Source organism: Gossypium hirsutum, chromosome A01, assembly GCF_007990345.1.
Source record: "Gossypium hirsutum isolate 1008001.06 chromosome A01, Gossypium_hirsutum_v2.1, whole genome shotgun sequence".
NCBI classification, from domain to species: Eukaryota; Viridiplantae; Streptophyta; class Magnoliopsida; order Malvales; family Malvaceae; genus Gossypium; species Gossypium hirsutum.
The window spans coordinates 4,063,870-4,078,880 of NC_053424.1; the positions used below are offsets into that span (position 1 = coordinate 4,063,870).

At 33.7% G+C, this 15,011-nt stretch overlaps 1 protein-coding gene across 1 annotated transcript; it reads right to left on the minus strand.

Moving 5' to 3' along the window:
• Positions 1–11,609: 11,609 nt before the first annotated feature.
• Positions 11,610–14,692, minus strand: LOC107933911 (uncharacterized). The gene is made up of 4 exons (XM_041074288.1): positions 13,561–14,692; positions 13,374–13,475; positions 12,179–13,279; positions 11,610–12,004 (listed from the first exon to the last, which is right to left on the minus strand). The coding sequence occupies exons 1-4, from the start codon at positions 14,650–14,652 to the stop codon at positions 11,936–11,938; spliced, it is 2,364 nt and encodes a 787-aa protein (XP_040930222.1). The 5' UTR covers positions 14,653–14,692; the 3' UTR covers positions 11,610–11,935.
• Positions 14,693–15,011: the final 319 nt, after the last annotated feature.

A 15,011-nucleotide genomic window follows, 5' to 3' on the forward strand; every position in this document is an offset into this window, starting at 1 on the left:
ACGTATTTCACGTTAATCGAGGAAAAGAATTATGTCTCGTAAGTTAAGACACAATATCTTGAATCCCCGAAACGAGGATAAACACCGAAAATTATTTATTTTGGAAGATATTTGATTATCTCAGTTTTAGAAAGAGATCATATCCCATAAGTTAGAACACGAACTTTTTTTAATTCCCGAGATTATTTTAAAAAAACTTATGTTTTAAAAAGGGACTCGCGTATTCGGATTTATTGAGAAAATCGAACCCCGTAAGTTAGAGAACGACTTTTCAAATCTCGAAACACGGAGTATCGCTTATAATAATTTTTTAAACATAATTTTGTGTATCGAGTGAAGGTTACTGTGATATAATTTTGTAGTAAAATGGAAAATGAATCACGGTGTTAGTATGTGCAAAATAATATAAACACAGTGACGATAACGGAAGGGGCAGGAACAAATGGCATAAATAGACGGATTACAAATAAAATAAAATTAAAAAAAATAAAATTGCGGTAAATAGATACGTGAATGAATGGTGCATAAATCGATTAGATAATAAGATCGATAATAAAATAAAAATAAATAAAAAAAGAAGAAATAAATAAGTGAATAACAACGATATCATTAATAAAATAGCAAATAATTCAAAGTTCAAAATCATAAAATGATATAGGTAAATTAATAATGCGAGTATATAATAAAATATATTTAAAAGTTTAAGTAAATAAAAATAGAAACATAATGATAATACCATAAATAAAAAAATAGTAAATAATAATATATTAATAAGAATTATAATAATATATATTAATAATAACAAATAATAAAAAATAACAATGGGTTAATAAAAATAATAGTAATAATAGAAGTAAAAACAATAATAATAAATATAATAATAGTGATAGTGATAATAGTACAAAATATAATAATAACAAATAAATAAGTATAGAAAGGAAATGTAATAATAATAATAATAATAATAATAATAATAATAATAAAAGTAGTAATAAAAATAAAAATAACAATAATAGTAAAAATATAATAAATAATAGTAAAAGAAAATAATAAAATTAACTAATTTAATAATAAAGTAGCTAAACCGATGTATGCATGTAAGTAGATTCGAAAAGAAAAAGAAAATAAAGAAAAAGAAAAAAAAAAATAACAGTAACCTTTGCCCTTTTATAACTTGATTTTTTTTTCTCCAAATCTGTTTTGTGGATTTGCTATTCGTGTTTTTAAATCTCTTTTGTTTTTGTATTTGATGTCTGTCCCCAAAAAAATACAAAGATTAAAAGGCTTTATATAGCCATTTACAAAGTTTTTTTGTTTATCTACTTGTCATTTCTTCTTTAATTCTTGCAAGTGCAAGTGGCGAGGGCGATGGTGACGTGATAGTGTCGTTGGAGGCAGAGGTCAGAAGACCTAGGTGCGGCGCACACAGGGTTTGCTGTTTTTTTTGTTTCTGCTGATTAATGTGGGCTGGGGTAGGTTGGGTTATAATTGGGCTACCTGATTTGGGTTTAATTGGGTTGATAAGTTTTGCGTTAGGTTTAGTTTAGGCTTTGGGTTTTGTAATTGGATTGTGTTTGTATTGGGTATTGGAGTAGTTGGGTCTGAATTGTAATTTGGGTTTGATTTGATTTGGGTTTTAGTAGGCCCGGGCAGAATTGGCCCACAACAAGTTACATTATCAAAAAAGTATATAATGTGATAGTTTTATGCTCTTCTATAATTAACTACTACTTGAAAGAGGGGCATATTTCACTACTTTATGGAATTAATTTAGAAATAACAGTTAGTTTATTAGATAGCATCATTGGTGCCTTGCGTTTACTCTTCTATACCAAATGAAAAACTTTGAAAGGCCATTGAGAACCCAAGAAAAATAATTCCAAATTATGTGTTATGTTTATATAGTAGCAGGTGCACCTCAACAAATTCAAATTTATAACTTCACACACAAAGGAGTAAATCATGCAAATTGGATACCAATTATTGAAACCTCACCATGGTCCATCAAGGATACTCAACTTTTATATGCATGTCAAATATACTTGAAGAAAGACAAAATACAAATATAATAACCTTCAAACTCCATAAATGAAACACAAGTCTAGAATCACCAAAAGATGCAAGACAACCAAAAAAAAGAATTGATCGAGATTCAAGAGCTAACTTTGTTGGATGTTTTAGCAAACTAACTTATAACCTGTGAAAGTTCTAAACAAGATCATTATGAACACAAACTTAACATCTTTCTTTACTTGACAGAAATATTCTTAAATATAATAGAAGAAGATTGTTTTCTGCATTCGAACTCCTTAAAGAATGCTATAGATTTCTTAGTTTTGCAGTGACATTACACATAAACTTGTATAGCATGATAGGCTCCTGTTCTTTTTTTTTCTCCCAGAATATAGCTAATATTTTTTCTCAACTAGTGCTAGAATTTGTATCTGTGCAAATGTAAATCTGCAAATCTAAAATTAAATATACCTGTTATTGCCAAACAGAGAATATACGCTCCTGTAAAAAAAACCACGAATAAAAACGAAATATTATTATTTCAAGAGAGCAACGAAATAGCACTATCAAAGCACTTCTAATGAATTTTGGGAAGCATACTTCTTGGTCGATACAATGAATCGTACCATGGAAAAGGAATTGCTCAAATCAAAGCTGTCCATATAGGTTCTTATTGGAACCCACCCATTGTTTGAAAAGTCAAAAAGGGTGGGCACCGAAAGTAGAAAGTAAAATTGGTTGGCAAGTTGGGTTAAAAGTTGGCATGGGATAATTGCAATTTTGGTCCCTAATGTATAGAGACATTGCAAGTTGATCCTTGAACCTCAACTATAAATAGGCCTAACCATTTCTTACTTTCTTCATCCCACACTTGCCATTCTCTACTTAAGGCAATTGTTCTCTCTCCCTATTTGTAAACTTTCACTTGTATTTTTGGAGTGAAATATATTTGGTAGTGCCCGAGGACGTAGGCAAAATTTGCTGAACCTCGTTAAAATTCTAGTGTTCTTTATTTTTGTTCTGCATATTTTGCAAGTGTCATTGTAGTGATTTATTGTGCTATTAAATTACGATAGAGGGATATTCTGGCTAGGAAAGATCTGGTATGTAAGCGATCCTCGTGATCCACCTCTCTTTCCTGGGAATTGAACTTAGTGTGATTTTTCAGTACAATAATTTTACTCTTTCACACGCTTCCGCGCAACAATTGGTACCAGAGCCAGGTTCGTACTTGGGGAATACAACCGTTTATGGTACTATTCACGTATACGGCACTATTCATGTATACGGTACTATTTACGTATATGGCACTATTCACGTATACGGTACTGTTCACGTATACAGTAGTTGGGATTGAGGAGAAAATGGCAGCAGCATCGTCATCAGCAAGGACTACTGTCACAAATGCAAAATTTGAAGTAGAGAAATTTGACGGTACCAATAATTTTGGTAAGTGGCAGTGTGAGATCCTGGATGTCTTATGTCAGCAAGAGCTGGATATAGCCCTTGAAGAAAAACCTGACAAGATGGATGACAAGGAGTGGGCCAAGATCAATAGACAGGCGTGTGGTACAATCCGCCTATGTTTGGCCAAAGAGCAGAAGTACTCCGTCATGAGAGAGACATCAGCGAAGAAGCTGTGGGATACATTGAAAGAAAAGTTTCTAACGAAAAGTCTTGAAAATAGGCTTTATATGAAAAAGAAACTTTTTCGGTTCACGTATGCACCTGGTATGTCGATGAATGACCATGTGAACTCATTCAATAAAATTTTAGCAGAATTGCTAAATTTGGATGAGAAATTTGAAGATGAAGACCAGGCATTATTGTTGTTGAATTCCCTTCCTGATGAATATGATCATCTTACCACCACATTGCTTCATGGGAAAGATTCAATCACATTTGATGCAGTCTGTAGTGCGTTGTATAGATCTGAGACTCGAAAGAAAGATAAAAGAGATCACAGAGATACAACTGCAGAAGTCTTAACAGTAAGAGGTCGTTCACACAGCAGCAAACCTGGTAGAAGGGGTAAGTCCAAAGGGAGACCCGCCAAAGATGAATGTGCCTTTTGTCGTGAGAAAGGGCATTGGAAAAAGAATTGTCCTAAGTTACAAAAGGGCAAGTCTATTTCTAATGCATGTGTAGCGGAGCATGATGAGGAGTCAGACTTTAGCTTGGTTGGCATGGCAATGGCATGTCAAACGGATGAGTGGATATTGGATTCGGGATGTACTTACCATATGTGTCCTAATAAGGACTGGTTTTCTAGTCTTGAAGAACTAGAAGGTGGAGTTGTTTTTATGGGCAATGATAGTGCCTGTAAGACAATGGGTGTAGGTACAATCAAATTGAAGAACCATGACGGCTCAATCCAAGTTCTGACAGATGTTCGCTATGTACCCAGCTTGAAGAAAAATCTCATCTCATTAGGGGCCCTAGAATCTAAAGGGCTCACAATCACTTTGAGAGATGGATTACTAAAGGTAGTAGCTGGGGTATTGACGGTGATGAAAGGCACTAGAAGAAATAACTTGTACTATTTAAATGGAAGTCCAGTTATTGGATCAACATCAACAGCTTCTGCGAAAGATGCAGATTCAGAGGCTACCAGGTTATGGCATAGGCGATTGGGACATGCTGGTGAAAAAGCTTTGCAGACTTTGGCGAAGCAAGGCTTGTTGAAAGGTGCAAATTCTTGCAAATTGGAATTCTGTGAACATTGTGTTCTGGGCAAGCAGACGAGGGTAAAATTTGGTTCAGCAATTCACAATACGAAAGGAATTCTAGACTATGTTCACAGTGATGTGTGGGGACCTACCAAAGTGGCTTCTTTGGGAGGTATGCACTATTTTGTCACTTTTCTTGATGATTATTCAAGAAAAGTATGGGTGTATCTAATGAAAAGAAAAAATGAAGTTTTGGATGCATTTCTGAAGTGGAAGAAGATGGTGGAGACTCAGACAGGTCGAAAGGTCAAACGACTTCGATCAGATAATGGTACTGAGTACAAAAATGATTCATTTCTACAAGTATGTCAAGATGAGGGCATTGTGCGACACTTCACTGTTCGAGATACACCACAGCAGAATGGGGTGGCAGAACGCATGAATCGGACTATACTGGAGAAAGTTCGATGTATGTTGTCCAATGCTGGGTTGGGCAAGGAATTTTGGGCTGAGGCAGTTACATATGCGTGCCATCTAATTAACCGATTGCCATCAGCTGCAATAAATGGAAAAACTCCTATGGAGATGTGGACTGGTAAACCTGCTACTGATTATGATTCTTTACATGTTTTTGGTTCCACTGCATATTATCATGTAAAAGAATCTAAGTTAGACCCAAGAGCAAAGAAAGCATTATTCATGGGTATAACTGGTGGTGTAAAAGGATACCGTCTCTGGTGTCCTGATACAAGGAAGATTGTTTTCAGTAGAGATGTAACTTTTGATGAATCAACCATGATGAAGAACGAGGATTCACAAAAGGATGACAAAACCAGTAGTACTTTGCAGCAGGTGGAGTTTGAAAAGGTTAATGATGATCCAGCTAATATTGAAAGAACAAATGATGAATAAGTTTCGACCCAAGAACTTCTACAGCAACAAGATTCAATTGCATATAGGAGGCCAAGAAGAGAGATTCGTAAGCCTGCTCGCTTTGATGATATGGTGGCCTATGCACTTCCAATTGCAGATGATGATGTTCCTTCCACTTACACAGAAGCAATAAGTAACTCTGATGGTGTAAAGTGGAAGCAAGCTATGAATGAAGAAATGCAGTCTCTTCATAAAAATAGGACTTGGGAGTTGGTGAGACTGCCCAAGGGAAAGAAGGCAATTGGATGCAAATGGGTATATGCAAAGAAGGAAGGATTTCCTGGTAAAAATGAAATTCGATACAAGGCTAGATTGGTAGCAAAAGGTTACGCTCAGAAAGAAGGAATAGACTACAATGAAGTGTTTTCTCCAGTTGTGAAGCATTCGTCTATTCGGATTTTGCTAGCCTTGGTTGCGCAATATGATCTTGAACTAGTTCAGCTTGATGTGAAGACCGCGTTTTTACACGGTGATTTGGAAGAGGAAATCTATATGACTTAGCCAGATGGATTCAAGGTTGCTGGAAAAGAAAATTGGGTTTGCAAACTGACAAAGTTGCTTTATGGATTGAAGCAATCTCCGAGGCAGTGGTACAAGCGATTTGATCAGTTCATGAAAGGGCAAAGGTACACAAGAAGTAAATTTGATCATTGCGTATATTTTCAGAAGCTACAAGAAGGAACTTTCATATACTTGCTCTTATATGTTGATGATATGCTAATAGCATCTAAGAGCAAAGTTGAGATTGAAAGATTGAAGACTCAACTCAATCTCGAGTTTGAGATGAAAGATCTAGGAGAAGCTAAAAAGATTCTCGGCATGGAAATATGTAGAGATAGAGCTCATGGCAGAGTTAGCTTATCTCAGAAGCAGTATTTGAAGAAAGTACTACAGCAGTTTGGCATGAACGAGCAGACCAAACCTGTAAGTACCCCGTTGGCTTCTCATTTCAAGCTTTCTGCACAACTATCTCCTTCGACGAATACGGAACGAGAATACATGTTGCAAGTTCCGTATTCTAATGCAGTGGGTAGCTTGATGTATGCAATGGTGTGTACAAGACCCGACATTTCACAGGCAGTTAGTATAGTGAGCAGGTATATGCATAATCCTGGAAAAGGACATTGGCAAGCTGTGAAATGGATTCTACGGTATATTCAGAAGACCGTGGATGTTGGATTACTGTTCAAGCAGGATAATACACTTGGTAAAGGTGTTATTGGGTACGTTGATTCTGACTATGCCGGTGATTTGGACAAGCGAAGATCAACCACCGATTATGTGTTTACACTTGCTGGAGGACCAATAAGTTGGAAGTCTACACTACAGTCTACAGTTGCATTGTCAACCACAGAAGCCGAGTACATGGCTGTAACAGAGGCTGTAAAGGAGGCTATTTGGTTACAAGGTATGGCTAAAACCTTGGGGTTGGTTCAGGAGCATATTAACGTGTATTGTGATAGTCAAAGTGCTATTCATTTAGCAAAGAATCAAGTCTATCATGCACGTACAAAATATATCGACGTACGATTCCATTTTGTGCGGGAAATTATTGAAGAGGGGAAAATTTGTCTTCAGAAGATCAAGACTGCAGATAATCCCGCAGATATGATGACCAAGGTGGTAACAGCAACCAAGTTCGAACATTGTTTGAACTTGATCAATATCCTGCAAGTTTAACAGTTGAAGAAGGCACTATCAAGTATTGTTGTCAAAGGCAGAAAGAATTGTGTGAAGATAAGATTATCCTAATCAAATCTTCAAGGTGGAGATTATTGGAACCCACCCATTGTTTGAAAAGTCAAAAAGGGTGGGCACCGAAAGTAGAAAGTAAAATTGGTTGGCAAGTTGGGTTAAAAGTTGGCATGGGATAATTGCAATTTTGGTCCCTAATTGTATAGGGACATTGCAAGTTGATCCTTGAACCTCAACTATAAATAGGCCTAACCATTTCTTCCTTTCTTCATCCCACACTTGCCATTCTCTACTTAAGGCAATTGTTCTCTCTCCCTATTTGTAAACTTTCACTTGTATTTTTGGAGTGAAATATATTTGGTAGTGCCGAGGACGTAGGCAAAATTTGCTGAACCTCGTTAAAATTCTAGTGTTCTTTATTTTTGTTCTGCATATTTTGCAAGTGTCATTGTAGTGATTTATTGTGCTATTAAATTACGATAGAGGGATATTCTGGCTAGGAAAGATCTGGTATGTAAGCGATCCTCGTGATCCACCTCTCTTTCCTGGGAATTGAACTTAGTGTGATTTTTCAGTACAATAATTTTACTCTTTCACACGCTTCCGCGCAACAGTTCTGAAGGCAATTTCCAACCCTGACAATCTGAATTATATATTCAACAAATCAAAATAAAATTAATAAAGGGGTGTAAAGGAAAATTCCAAATTTGTGTAAAGAAAATCAATGGAAGGTAATTTAAAACATTATATTCTGTTTTGTGGTATATGCTAAAAAAATTACAACAATTCTTTACATTTTTTTTTGGTAAAAAGTATGCAATGTCTATTACAGTATAAGAGTTTTTAGGTAACGAAAGTTAATTTATATAATGAAAGGTGAGACAAAATTTATTTAAATTAATTACTACAAAATACAAATTATAGCATTAAAAGATTTTTTATTATGCTATAAAAGTATTTTGCGAAAAAATTTAACTCATCCACAATGGTGGAATTTTTGCGTACTACCAACTAAATTGAGAATTCATGATATCTCTTCTTAAGATATATCAAAAATAAAAATAATATAATTAAAAAGACACACATTATATGTTAATAAGGTTTACAGAATCTAGAAACATCATGGTTGTAAAAACATAATAAAATTTAATTGCCAAAAATGTGAATACAATAAAAGGAGAAAAAACACAGCAGAGGCAGCTGCACATTGATCTGTCCATGCCTCAGTTCGCCTATTTCTTATTAATACAATCGAGATTGGATATGAGTTTTTTTCATTTTAGCCCACGTTGAATTCAATTTAAAGGAAAATATTTTTAAATTTAAATTTTGTGTATAATTAATAAAAATATATTTAATTTTATTAATAAATATAGTGAAACGGACCATTAAATTTTTATTAATAAAAATATGCAATTTTGAACCATTGAAAAAGAAAAATAAAAAAACAAAAGTTCTTGTAATTACTGTTAAATGAAAATGAAAAAGTCTTTTGAATATTATCTTGATTGGTATGGTATTACTGTTAATGCAAGAGGATATGGGTTTAAGTGCGCTGAAGCACATTACCCTCATATTTATGTATTGGAGAAGGACTATCGATAATTTTAAGTATTATATCAATTAAAATAAATATTATCAGACAAAAACATGATGTTTAATTTTAAATTTTCATAAATTTTAGGCACAAAAACATGATACTTAATTAGTATGATAAAATTTAATAGCAAAAAAAGGTAACATAAGAAAAATATGTGGAACTAAGAGAAAGGGAGTTGCAATCATCCATATCCAAACTCGCATCGACCACTCGTATTATAGAATTTTCGTAAAAAAATTGTTGGACAGAGAATTTCCCTTCTCTCCCAACTAAAATGGTGCGTTGTTGTTGTCACACTCAAATTCCAGGTCATGCCAACCACACTGGGGAGGTTGTTTTTTTAATCGGAATGGAAAACTGATATTCAAATTCCCACAGAAAGTAGAGCCACACTCTTGATTAATAAGATGCCTAGCAAAGCAAGCACAGGGAATAGAATTACAAAGCGGCCATTAGGTGACCAAACAATGGTAGTTTTGCTTTTAATTTGGCATGCTAAAATTTTTAGTAGGATTGAAGAACAACAATGGGGGCAAGGAAATATATAAGAACAACAATGGGATCAAACAAGCAAAAGCTCGTTTTTTCTTATTCAAAAATAATAAAATATTTAAAATATTTTTAATTAATATTTTATATATTTTATAATTAAATTTAAATTTAAAAAATATTTCTTTTACTATTTAAATTAAATTTGAACCGAATTGATCTAAATACAAAAATATTTATCCAAGTCTAACTCAAATCAGGTTGAATCGGGTCACATTAGCAGAGTTGGTTGAAAATGAAGGTGTGTAAAGTTGAATGATTAGATAGGGATTTGGACTTCATTTATGAAAATGAAATTGAAGGTAGGTTTAATTTTTAACTAATAGAAGATGTGATTGAAGCCTATTCTTTTAGGAATTTTGGGCTCATTGATTTCAATTCCCGCTTCATCACCCATTCATTTATTTTAATTCTTGGCAGTGTGCGGCCCACTAAATTTATTTTAATTCTATAAACCCGTATTGTTATTTAGGGATAATATAATTTTTGACCCCTAATCTTGATAGTTAGGTGCACTTCAGTACATATTTGTTTTGGTCTATTTTGTCACTTGAATTTGACAATTAGGTATATTTTAATTTCTGAACTTGAAAAATACGAGAGTTTTATGATTCGACTCTTTGAGATTATGCTACATCATCACTTGAAAATTAAAAAAATATTTATATAAATTTTTAGAGGATGACGTGTTACAATCTCTAAGTGCCACGTCCATTATTTTAATAATTGGATTGGTGGTTGAATCAATCAAGACCACTAATTCTCGATTCAACCAATTTGATCAGTTCAACTGTCGGACCAACAATAATTAAATAAATCATTAAAAATTCATAAAAATCTAAAAAATAAAATAAAATATTGTTAAATTGATTAATCATGGTCAACAGTCGGGGGTTTTCTCAATTTTCGATTTTTACCAATTTCAAGCAATTTCTTATTAAATTGATTCAACTTCTGTGTTCAAATCATTATACCGATCGATTCTCAATCCAATCGGTTTGATCAATATCCCATGTGAGATATTTAAATAAAAAAAATTTATCCTCTTTCAAATCACTTGCAAAAAAACTCTAAAAATTCGAGATAAAACACAAAAAATTTAAGATCCAAAAGAAAATTAATGCATTAAAAATGTTATTTGTACGAGTAGTAATGTAGCCAATTAGTCTTGATAGGTTCTAAATCAATTAGTTTAATTCAATGTAAAGCGTAAATTATAGTATATTTTATTTGCTCGACTAATAAAATTTATTTAAAAAGAACCAAATGAAAACCACTATACAACTTTACAAAGTCGATAACACATCCAACACTCAAAAGCACAAAGAAACTAGATAAGTCAACAATAAAACAATAATCTCAACATTCTCAAACATGGCAACAAAAATATTCTAAAAAAAAGGAAATAGGACATCCCACCTAGAGTGTTGAAATACTTGGACTCAATCGTTATAACAACAAAAAAGGAGGCAAGACATCCAACATTCTCATCACAATGCATTCTCCTCTAAGTCACTAGCAACCTCTGCAATGCGATAACATAATTATAGGCTATTGTTATAGCAACTCTTATAAATATTCAAAAATTAACTTTTAGACACATCTTATCTTAATAAAAGGTAAAGGGTTGATTCAAACATGAAAATTTTAACCAATTCATCTCACCTCAATTCAATTGAACATAACTAAATTGACACAAAAATCTATTCATATGGTGTACATTTAATTTAAATATGATTTCAATTATGGTTTAAATTTAAATATTTTTAACAAAAATTTTAAATACTTAATATTAATGAAATTTTATAATTATGAATAATAACTTAACACATAAATAAAGTTTTTCTTTTTTACTTAATAATATTATTAGCAATCAGACATTATTAATTTTATATGAAAATAATGAAGCTTAAAAACTAAAATTTAAAAGTAATATCATTGTCAAATTTACTCAAAATTTATTTTTAACTATAATTATCTATGTACATATGTGGCGCACATAATAAGATATTTTATATATATATAAGGCAAAATAATACAAGGCGAAAATTAAGGTTGAGATAATGAAGTGAAATGTTTCTAACCTTATGCAATATTTGAACTATTGTTATAATAACAGTATCTAATGATGTACTTGGCTCATCATTAGAGTTTTCACAGCTATCAACCTTTATTGATGTTTTAAGAGGAAGTTGATGGAATGGCTTAGGAGGCATTTTAAGGAGTTCAACATGGACCATCAAAAGAAAGTAATTGTATACATCAAAAGGCTGTTATTATCATCTTCTATAATAATTTTTAGGTTTAAACCAGAATTGCTTAATCCTAATTTGTTTTCAAACCTATAGTAGTCTATATCTGTATCTATATACACACAAGATATATATATATATATATATGATTAGTAATTACTATTAATTAAAACAATGAAGGCCAATGTATTATAAATACTTTATGAAGGAGAAGATATGCAAAGTTAAATTCCCCTAGTCCAGCTCCTCCTTTTCTTCATCTCCCTAGGAACCAAAAATGACACAACTTCTTCCTGAAAAATGATAACAACTCCTTTAGTTTGATACATGCTAATTCAGTTTAGTTAATAATATCCTCTTTATCAACCTTTCCTTCCACAAGTTCAGTAATATCATATTGATTTCAATCGCTTAGCAATAATAAAATTCTTTTAACCTCAAAACAAAATTTATATATAAAGACTTACCTTAGAAAGTGCACAATCTATATGAGCAACAAATATTCCTGGGCATTCTTCACAATAGTAAACATGATGGTTTGGGTGTCTTTTTTCTTCACATGCATCACAGTAATGCTCCTCTGAATCATCTTCGATATACGAATCTTTAAGAGTTAAAGGATGGATGTGGCACTTGGATTTGATAATTTGAGGTAAGGATAGACATTCTAGGTGGAAATTGATGAAACACTCAAGACAACGATAGAAAGATTGCCCACTGCAAATTTCACCACAGTGACTACAAAATAGTCCAGCATAGATATCAATGAAGTCACGGTACATGGCAAAGAATCGATCAAAGTCCGTCCCAAAATAATAAAGATGGTGCATGTGAGAGTCAAGTTTCAGAGGGCGTGTTAGGGAAATTGCACATGCAATATGGTAGTTGACGCCACAATCTTTACAACCATAGTTATAACTCTTATGATAGCCAGATGGTAACAGCTTTAGTGAACATGCATGGCAACCTCCATAACTCGTGTAGCTTAGAGTCAAAGTGTGTTGGGAATGAAAAGGTACTTGCATTTCTTGTGGTAACCTAAGACAAGATTCATGAAGAATCCAACCACAGCTCATGCAATGGTATGTTGGACCAAAGATTTGCAGTCGACAAAGATTGCATTGTCTTTTAACTAGAGGGTCAGTAAAATTGCAAAATAGTAGCTTGTGCTTGTGGGTGAAATGGAATAGCTCAGTTTCCCTCTCCGACTCTTTCAAAGTTGTGCGCCCACTTTCAGAGGGTGCTTGAGTTGCGCATTTCAGATCGAGCTTGAAATCACACTGCTCGCAAAGATAAAAGAAGCCGAAATAAAAATCTTGACACTTATCACATATATTTTGGTCCGGTGATGTAGATGTAGCGTAGAGGTTGAGATGATGTTGAGGATGAAGAGGGTGTTGCATCTCATCGGGTAATTTAGCACAGTTTTCATGTAGGATATATAGGCATCCTTGACAGATGTAGCCTGGACCACTAAGTTCTAAACGACAAGCTCCGCAAACCCTTTCTCCCAAGTTTTCAGTTACCTCGCAAAATTTCAATGGATGTTTATGGAAGACTGGTCGGACCTGTACTTGTAAATAAACAACCAACAAACCTGTTAATTCATCATGTTAAATATATGTAAAGACAATATATATAATTCCTTCGTTTCCTACCAACCAGAATCGTTTCGGTCTGCTCCATTTCCTTCAGCTCCGAAGCTTTAGCATCCATGGATATGGGTGGGGAGGATGATGAGTCCTGTTTTGTTGATGTTTCCTCCTAATGTACAGCAAACATTCCATTATTAGAAAACGAGGAATTAAGTAATATATAAAAGTAAAGCAAACTAAAGAAAGGGTGCGACCTGATTGAGCACACATTCAATATGAGCAATATATGTGCATTTTTGGCAATTATAAACTTCATGTGTTGGATCTCGTTCTTTCTCACAAATATCACAGTAATACTCTCCAATTTCATCTTCTCTAATTGGTTGATTAAGGAGGAGTGGATGTCTATGATATCTATGTTTAGCTAAAGGTGGAACTGGAACACATTTAAGGTGGAGATTAAGATCACACTGCACACAACGATAAAAGGTGTCTAAACACAGCTCACGGCAGGAGCTGCATTGGAAATGATATTTGAGAATTAGATCCCTGAAAGTGGGACCAACATAAGTGAGACAGTGGTTGTGGCTCTCATGTTTAAGGGTAGGTAATAGTTTTGCACACCCAAAATCAAGGTTGAAATTGCAAATTTGGCAACCATAGGTGGCGGTGGAGAAGTCTTTACTCATACTAATCCATTGTGTACAAGCATTGCAAGTTGCGTCAACGAAATCCAAGCGAAGAGGGTGTGATGGATGGAAAGGATGGTTCAATGTTTTGGGTATCTTATCACTGCAAAATTCATGAAGGAAGAAGCCACAACTTTTACAACCGTAGAAAATGCCCGTCAGTGGCTTGTCACACCAACGGCAATTATAATCATGTTCTCCCTCATTGCTATACTCGTAGAGGACCAGCGGGTGGATGTGGCAGTAATGCTGCATTGTCTGTTTCCTCTCTGAATTGGATCTCTGCCTCTTCTTCCGAGCTACATGATCATCACTGCTTGCAAAAGCGCAAACTAAATCGAGCTCGAAAGGGCACCGACAACACGTGTAATTGGTGCCCGAAGAAATCTTCAAACATAGATCACAGGTAAATGGTGCGGCAGGACCAGACCAATCTAACATAAGATGGTGGTGTGAGTGGAGCGGATGTGTAATCTCTCGAGGCAGATATTGTATAGCTTTGGCGCACAATTCATGCAACCAGAGTTCGCACTTTACACATGCGTAGGCTGCACCACAGATTTTCTCCGTGCATTTCTCACACCATTTATCATCTGTCTCATCATCGAGACAATGATAGCCTATTGAATGCTCATGACTGGCAAGTTTGATCTCCATATCTCAAACAAAGATAAGATTAAATGATAAAAGATAAGATGGGAAGAAAACATTTGATTTCTAATTAATATATATATGTAGGTATTAATAGACACTTCAGTTTCAATCTTTAGTATTACTTTTATCTTTGATAATATGCCATTTATTGAAAGATTAATAGCTTTCAAATAATTATTTATTAATTTATTGATTATGTATCTTAACATTGTTCATAATAATATATAAACCTGTCAGTTAATTAAATATAAACTATCATTATTATTATTTCTTTCTACTATTGTATTTTACTAGATTTAGCCTTTAAAGGACGCCAATAACTTTTTGAACTAGTGATAAAAGTATTAGGTTGTATGTATAAA

Coding starts and splice junctions, on each gene's coding strand:
- LOC107933911 (XM_041074288.1), bottom strand. CDS start 14,652: ATGGAGATCAAACTTGCCAGTCATGAGCATTCAATAGGCTATCATTGT. Junction 13,476..13,560: donor TTGAATGTGTGCTCAATCAG/GTCGCACCCTTT, acceptor GCTGTACATTAG/GAGGAAACATCAACAAAACA. Junction 13,280..13,373: donor AGCAGACCGAAACGATTCTG/GTTGGTAGGAAA, acceptor TTACAAGTACAG/GTCCGACCAGTCTTCCATAA.